The 8,479-nt window shown below is 39.5% G+C and overlaps 1 protein-coding gene across 1 annotated transcript; it reads left to right on the top strand.

Annotated features, from left to right (window-relative positions):
• Positions 1 to 74: 74 nt before the first annotated feature.
• Positions 75 to 6,462, top strand: mxd3 (MAX dimerization protein 3). The gene is made up of 6 exons (XM_083785874.1): positions 75 to 236; positions 1,681 to 1,780; positions 1,890 to 1,919; positions 2,207 to 2,321; positions 3,334 to 3,499; positions 5,166 to 6,462. Exons 1-6 carry the CDS (start codon positions 170 to 172, stop codon positions 5,282 to 5,284), a joined length of 597 nt encoding a protein of 198 aa, XP_083642000.1. The 5' UTR covers positions 75 to 169; the 3' UTR covers positions 5,285 to 6,462.
• Positions 6,463 to 8,479: the final 2,017 nt, after the last annotated feature.

An 8,479-nucleotide genomic window follows, 5' to 3' on the forward strand; every position in this document is an offset into this window, starting at 1 on the left:
GTTCCTATCCAATCACAGTCCTGCCATCCCTCCGGGCTATGGGAAGTAAAGCCTACCTTTGGGTTGAATTGCAGTCGTAGACATTAGTCCTAGTAGGTCTCCTTCCACTGGTTCTATTAGTTTATCTCCTGCGTCTCTTTCTTATTTTTAAACATATTTTTAAATAAAAATGGAAGCAATCTGCAACATCCAGGTTCTCCTTCAGGCCGCGGAGTTTCTGGAGAGACGAGAACGAGGTAATTTATTGATTCACGCGTCAACAACAACAACACCAGTGTCATTCGAAAGGGGAATTGTGTTTATATCAATTCGGTCAGTATTATCAAACGCATGTTTGCAAGTGTGCAAAAGTCTGCAGACGTAGATGTATAGAAGGTATGAAGATGCAAGCCTATTTATACACTGTTGTTCAGGTTTTGTGGAGCAGGTTGTGTAAGAAGTAGGATTTGAACCACTGACCTACATTTTGGTTCTGTCATTGTACTCAAAGGCGCCAATTCCACTCCCGGTTTGAAAGATCCGCAACCGAATGAATGAAACTGCAGACTTGTCAAATCCAAAAGAGGCTTAACATAACTCCGAGGGTATAACAATTGTAACCAAATGACCAAATGGTCCCGTATGCGTCCTTTTGGTTGCATTTGTTACACTCTTGGAGCTTAGAAATGTATGCATTCAAGAACACAAGCAGGATGTGATCTTTACTACTGCGTAATAACGCACAGTTTGTCATGTCTAGTACCTCCTGTTTGTAAAGTTTGTTTTACTTTGTAAAGTTTCAGTTTTACAAACACTTTGTATGATGGCTGGCACCCAAAACTTAAAAATAAAACATTTTTTTTATGTTAGAGCTTGTGGCACCACCGTCTACTTACTTACTATGTGCTTTATTGTTGTTATTAAACTGGAGGATGCTCGTTAATTGCTCAAACTTTTAATGCCATTTATATATCATATCGATTGTAGTCTTTTACTGGTTTTGAAGCATTGCAGCATAATGATGTCATTTCTGAACTTACATTGCTGTTGTTGCACCAACATCCTCACATTATTCATACTGACAGATCTGTATTTGGTTAAAAACATATATATGACATTTGATGTATGACATTTGAAAGCGCCTTTATCCAAGGCGCTTTAAGAGATTGTGCATTACATTCACCCATTCACACACCGATGGCAGCGGAAACCATGCAAGGCACCAACTAGCACATCGGGAGCGATCAGGGGTTCAGTGTCTTGCTCAAGGACACTTCGACAGTAACTCTGGGGGAGCCCGGGTTCGAACTGGCAACCTTACGGTTACCATCCAGGCACTCTACCCCTGAGCCACCGCCGCCCCGATATAAAGTGTGTAACATACAGTACATGGTCAGAATAGTCATAGGCCTATAGGGCAAAATATGATCCTTGTGATAACATCTTGTAAATACAATTTACCCCACACTTTGAGAAACACTGATATATAAACATTGTTAGCTAACATTTGTTCTGATCTGTGCTGAAACATATAATATTAGTTCATTACTGGTATCTAACATGACATATAGCAATGACTGTAGAGCAGATATTTACTAGCGTTAACTGATTAACCATGAGCTTGTAGATTGTGTATTTTGGTGAACCAAGGGGTCCTTGACATTTATATAAGTTTGAGAATGTTGGCCTATCCATCCACAGAAGCAGAACACGGCTACGCCTCGGTGCCTCCTCTGAGTCCTGACGACAATGACAAGAGGAACAAACATAGGAGCAGGAAGTTATCTTCTGGGGGCAATAGGTGATTAAAATGACATACTGTAAAAGAAAAGTATTTAAGTAGATAATAAGCAATAATATAATGTTTGCTGCTTGCTTAATCTAAATTCAACTGTGTGTCTGAATTACAGGTCAGTTCACAACGAGCTGGAGAAAAACAGGTAAAGAATTGAAATCATTTTGTCCAACATTTACCTATAACTTACTTGCTTTGTGTGGATATTATAACAATAAATCTTATCCACTAATAATACCATTGTAATAAAGCTGTTTCTCCTGCAGCACTTAACTTTTAAATGCCCTATTTGTACATAGTTGCATTGATCAAATCATTTACTTTTGGTTAGCTGTCTGTGTCTGACCTGCACTGAGAGGGAGGCCAGCAGACACAATATCAGCAACATAACATTGTATTAACACAGTTGTTTTGTCGCTATGTACTGTGTAGACGAGCTCAGCTGAGACACTGCCTGGAGCAGCTAAAGCAAGAGGTTCCTCTGTCGTCTGACTCCATGAGGAACACCACCCTCAACTTGCTGAGGCGTGCACAGCTGCACATAAAGGTAAGCACCTGGGAAAACGTGCACAGCTGCACATAAAGGTATTTCTATGTATTTTATGTATTGATCCTGCTTACTGTAAATCGCTCTGGATTAAGAGTGTCTGCTAAATGCCTAAATTGTAAGCACCTGGGCAAACATGCACAGCTGTACATAAATGTAAATATCTGGGAAAATGTGCACAGCTGCACACAAAGGTAAAACACCTGCTCACACGTGCACTGGCACAGCTGCACATAAAAGGACTTCAACACCAATGATTCGCAACGCAATGAGTTGCAACTTGCAACCACAGAATCTAGCTAGAGAATCCTAAAACTGGTTTACAGCTGGACAGTCCACATCCAGAGAACATGTTGTAATGGAAGACAAATGTGAGCAACGTCTTTGTGATCATGCTGTAAATACATCGCAACAGTTTTGTTTTGTTTGTGACTCCAATCACTTGGAGCGAGTTGCGGTACAAATCTGTGGTGTGGATTCTGTTTGGACACAGTTGTTTCAAGTATTATATTTTGTGTAGTAGTGAACTGTGTAGTGAACTATGTTAAAAAGTCTAATCTGGCAATTCACTTGTCCTTCAAACAAAATTATTGATCTGCTAATTTTAAAGTAAATACAAAAATCTTTGGGGGAAATAAGTGATCACTGATATTGTGAACACAATGAACTGTCCAAATGTACACATTGATGGATTGATTGACGTCTTTGTTTACAAAATGCATATTTATGAACATATCTTTGTCAAAAGGATAAAACACAATAAAGCTCCAGAGATTATTTCCGTCGTGCTCCCAAGAAACAATTGGCAGGCTTCAGGCTTCAAGTACCTTAAACTATTATCAGCATTGGTGCACAGCATTGTGCCTCTGAATTTAATTAAAATTAGAAAAAAGATTTCTCACCCCTCTCCATGGGGTGAGAAATCGGGAAAAAAAAGTAATGTTTGGGGTGAACTATCCCGCTCAAATGTCCTCCTGTCTATCTCACCCATCATCTGTCTCTCTCTTTCCAGAAGTTGCAGGAGCAAGATGAGCGCGCGGAGAAGCTGAAGCTGCGTCTGCGCTGGGAGCAGCGGGAGCTGTGTGTTCGTCTGGAGCAGCTCCAGAGAGCCTCGGAGCGGATGAGGAACGACAGCCTGGGCTCCACCGTGTCCTCTGAGAGGTCCGACTCCGACAGAGGTACAAGCCTTGCGTGCAAAACAGGGTCACTCGCGGCTCTGTCACAAGATTTCCACGCAACCAGTTTAGATTACGCCTTTGTGTAGTTTTAAATAGCTGACACTCCATCCCCTTGACGAAAACAAGTTGGACGTATCTGACAAGTCTTTTAACAAAGATGCACCCTTGTCTTTCATCTTTGGGCATGTACTACTATGCCTGTCGATATCGTTGAACTTTCTACAATTAGGGGAAAATTTGCCTAGATTTCCAGGGAATATGTCAGTAGCGTTCCAGACTGTCAAAGCAAAAGTCAGTTTAGTCCACTTGAAATTAAGGAATTCCAAGAATTTGTGACATTATTATTAAAAGAGGTAGGGAAATTTGTGCTCTAAACTCAAATCATAGCATGAAAGTCCATAAACAACAAAAAGGCTTGCACACTCAAAGATGAGGCTCTGGACTGCCCAGTGTCCATATATGGAGCTGGCCTGTTCTGACATCATTCTGACATCTGCATAAACTCCATATTTGGGCAATGGGACATTGTTTTAATGGGACACAGACATAATATCTGTTTGGGGCATGCATTTCCAACTTGCATTGTTCTAAGTAGGCCAGTGCCCAACGCGCACCGCTGTAGAGGCTCCAATGGGCTAAAGAAGTGGTTCTCAAGGTGGGGTCCAGGGAGAGTTTACAAATGGTACCAAACGGACCCATTCCATTTATACTCTCTCTGAGTTATGGGCGTCCTTGAAATTAAAAGGTTTGAGAACCAGGTGTGCTTCATTGTGCTTCATCTGTCAGGCACGTCCAATTTACGTAAACTCGATTGAGTATTCTGGTGGACCATTTTACAATTGGACCTCTCTGACTTTCTCCCACCCATATAACTAGTAGGCCTATAGCTGAAAAACGGATGCAACTTCTGTAACTCAAAAGCAAATCTTTACGGCGTGTCTCCAGCAAGACTGACATCATCAATATGATATCATCAACATGACATCACCGATCCACAGGGAATCCACTGTGTAAATTAAATATCACCTAATTTAAACACTGCTTGATGACGGCTCATGACAGTCAAGTCCAAAGAATTTAACACCAGGCAAATCCATTAATTCAAGTGGAGTAGCCTACACCTGAGCAAATCTGCCACTCGTGGTCAAAAGTGTGAGCCAAGCCGCAACCAGTGACAAAAGTTTAGCGTTACATCTCTGACTAGAAGTGAAGGCATAGAATAAAATGTCCTGCAATTAAGACCTTTTACTTAACCACACCAAATCTATGGATAAACGTAACTAAATATAATTAATTAAACGAACACATTTTAAAACATTATTGTCTACCATTCTTCTGTTACTGGATTGACAAACATTCCCATTATTAATTTCATTAGCTGCAGCCATGTTTACCTTGCTCCATCTTACTCCTCTTGTTCAACAACCCGAGCTGCTGATATGACAGGCGCCACTCCAGCTCGTACCAGTCACTAGTTCCATTGCGATGTGTTCATGAGCTTTTAGATCAGCTATTTTTGAAAATGCTTTGATCATTCTTTAAATGTACTCATATTTATTTATTTGTATTTCACTTGTTTGCCTCGTCATGACATGCCCAAAATACAGTAGGGGCACCAGGTTGAAAGTGGTAAATCATCATCCTCACCATTGTGTTTCCATTACAGAGGACGTGGAGGTTGACGTGGAGAGCATAGTGTTTGACTGCGTTGTCACCGATGGACTGAGTGTCCCGCAGACAGGCGTAGATCACTGCTACTCCAGCCTGGACAGAGGCTGGTTATGACTCAGCTGACACGGAGGGACGCAAGGAGAAAACATTCCAAAAAGAAACAAAAGCAAAAAATAAAAAAAAACATAAAATGGAGGACAAGAAAGAACGAAGAAAAATGTTACTGTACAGCTGAACTCTTCTGTACTCTCTTTGACAGGTGACGACAATTCAAAGAAAAAAGAAGAAAAAAACATAACACATACAGTCTGAATACAAGCTAAATGGTAATGTTTGGTTCAAATGAGCCATGTCCATTGTTTTGCACTGAACAGCAGTTAAAATCACTGGGCTGAGATGGAAGAAACATTACAGTGTATTTGAAACATACCAGCATCCAGTGAGGCCGTTATTTTTCCAAAGTTATGAGGTATATTTGTTATGGCTAACTACAAGCAATCAAATAATCCCATTTCTGATTGTTTCATCTACCTGTCAAGGGCTGTTTTATTTTCCTTTTTAACTTATTTTTTATTCAGTATTTCTATATTGGATTATGCCTTAAAATGGGTTTGGTCTACTATAAACAACCTTTTCTTCAGCACTAAGAAGCTTCTGCTTTTCAGGAAAAAGTCATGATGTAAAGCATGCACTTATACAGTAACCCGTTTTTATGTTTTGCATTCATGTTACAATGTTAATTGTAATGTCTTTTTATGTTTTTTTTTCTTTCTTTTTTTCACTGTTGCACAAACATCCACACATTGCACTTATTTCGTCTCAGAAGGGTTGTGGGTATATGTCTCTTAACAGCGAACAGAAATTGGTTAAATTTGCACATTTAACATCTGGCAATTAAATAATTATACCACATTATGTACGTACAGGTATTAATGCTTATACTTGTGTTAAGGGCAAATGACAAAAGAAATGCAGTTCCACACAATACATAGGACTAAGAAGGTGCAACATGAATTGCTAATATGAACTTGAATGTTTGCCTCCATCTGAAAAGTTCTACTTTGCAATTGTGCACTTCTCATTACATTGTAATTATGCATGCAGTAGCTTCATCATCTTGCATAGAAAGTCTTCTTGTAATCATGCAACTTGTGTTGCTTTGCAAGTATTTTGTATCCTTTTAATTACTGTGCATTTAATACTCTGAAGTGCATTTTTGCCTTCAGGATTGTATATGCAAAATGCCTTATTACTTTGTAAAAGTGTACTGTATGTATGCATTAATCTGGCTCTTCGAGTAATATTATGTAGCATTTTTGTATTAGTGTATACTTTTTTATAAATAAATATTTTATATATTTAATGCCATGTCTTGTTTGACTAGACTGCAGTGCAACAGGACACACTTCGTTGGTAAATCCTTTTCCATACTAGCTTATTTAAAACTAGAAAATTCGCAATTTAAAAAAATTGCAGAGTGTGGTTGCCGCAGTGGCTTACATATGCCCCTCCCACTAGTATTGCCAGCCAATTACAATTTCAAGTCACGCCTTAGATCATGCGTAAGTAATTCGGAGGGGATTTAACCCCCGAAATTCATGTTTTTGCGACAAACGGTTACATTTCTCGCATTTGCGGCGCCCCCTATGGATGAAAATGGAATTGCTTTTAGAACTTGGTTGATTGAACCACCCCGGACATGTGATTCAAATTTGGGATGGATTGGACATTCCGTTCGTGATTTATGGCATTTTTTGTGATATAGGCCCCTCCTACTAACTTCGGAAGACGATTACGGCCGAACGATACGCACTTTCAAAATTCTGCAGTTCAGTTTTAATTGGATGGGTCCAGAGATCACGTGTGCCGAATTCTGTGAGATTTGGACAAAATCTGTAGGAGGAAAAGCAAAAAGTGTGTTTTGGACAAAATTCAAAATGGCGGAAAATCTATCATGGCGGAATGGGAATGGGCGAGATGCGTCATGACCCAAGGAATCCAGGGAAAAAATATTTTTTGTTTTACGACCTACGGTTCAAGAGTTATAAGCCAAAAGGTAAAGTGGGCTAAATAATTTTAGGTATAATGTTGAATTATCCCTAAAAGTTTTGTAACTATAGTGATTACAGTCTCCGAGGAACAAATACTTGAATGTGAATTTTTGCCTTTTCCCATTCATGTCAATGGGGAAATTTAAAAATCACTTTCACCTAGAAACTACATTCACACTTTGTTATTTAGCTTACTGTGGAGACACATGCTGGAACTTTTTAGTATTGAGTTTGTGCTTGAAATGTACTGTAATTCGACAATCAATCAATCAATCACTGACCTTGAGCAGTATAAATGACCTTCATAAGATTAGTAAATGACCTTCACCAGTATATATGACCTTCACCAGTATATATGACCTTGACCAGTATAAATGACCTTGACCAGTATAAATGACCTTGACCAGTATGCGGTCCGTGACCATGGACTATAGCCTTTCTCTTTTCCGCGATTTTCACCTTTTTTTTTTCAAATCCTCCGAAATCGAAAAAAAAACGACATACTATTGTATGACCTCCGAGACCATGGATTAATGACCTTGACATGTATAAATGACCTTCACCAGTATAAATGACCTTGATCAGTATAAATGACCTTCACCAGTATAAATGACCTTGATCAGTATAAATGACCTTGACCAGTATAAATGACCTTGATCAGTGTAAATTACCTTGACCAGTATAAATTACCTTGACCAGTATGCAGTCCGACACCATAGACTATAGCCCTTCACTTTTCCGCGATTTTCACCTTTTTTAAAATCCTCAACAATGATGAAGAATCGCGCACTATAGCGCGCCGCTCTAATGACCTCTAAGACCATGGACCAATGAACCATGTAAATACAACACATTGAGCAGGGCACTGCAGGGAGTTGAACCCCGTTCAATGAACCATGTAAATACAACACATTGAGCAGGGCACTGCAGGGAGTTGAACCCCGTTCAATGAACCATGAAATTACAACACATTGAGCAGGGCACTGCAGGGAGTTGAACCCCGTTCAATGAACCATGTAAATACAACACATTGAGCAGGGCACTGCAGGGAGTTGAACCCCGTTCCGGTAAACCAGAAGTACGACACCAGTGCCTTAGGTTTTGTGTTGTCCTTTACAGGTCCTTTCGTTGAAATGTAAATTTTACATTGCAAACCGTAAAGTAATGTATAAAGAAGAGAAACACAAAAGCACAAAAATAACATTTTCGAATTACCTTTGCTTTGATTTTTTAAACTTTCTCTTTTGCCGACCTCCCA

The sequence above is a fragment of the Protomyctophum parallelum genome, assembly GCF_964188405.1.
Source record: "Protomyctophum parallelum genome assembly, chromosome: 16".
In the NCBI taxonomy this organism is placed as follows: Eukaryota; Metazoa; Chordata; class Actinopteri; order Myctophiformes; family Myctophidae; genus Protomyctophum; species Protomyctophum parallelum.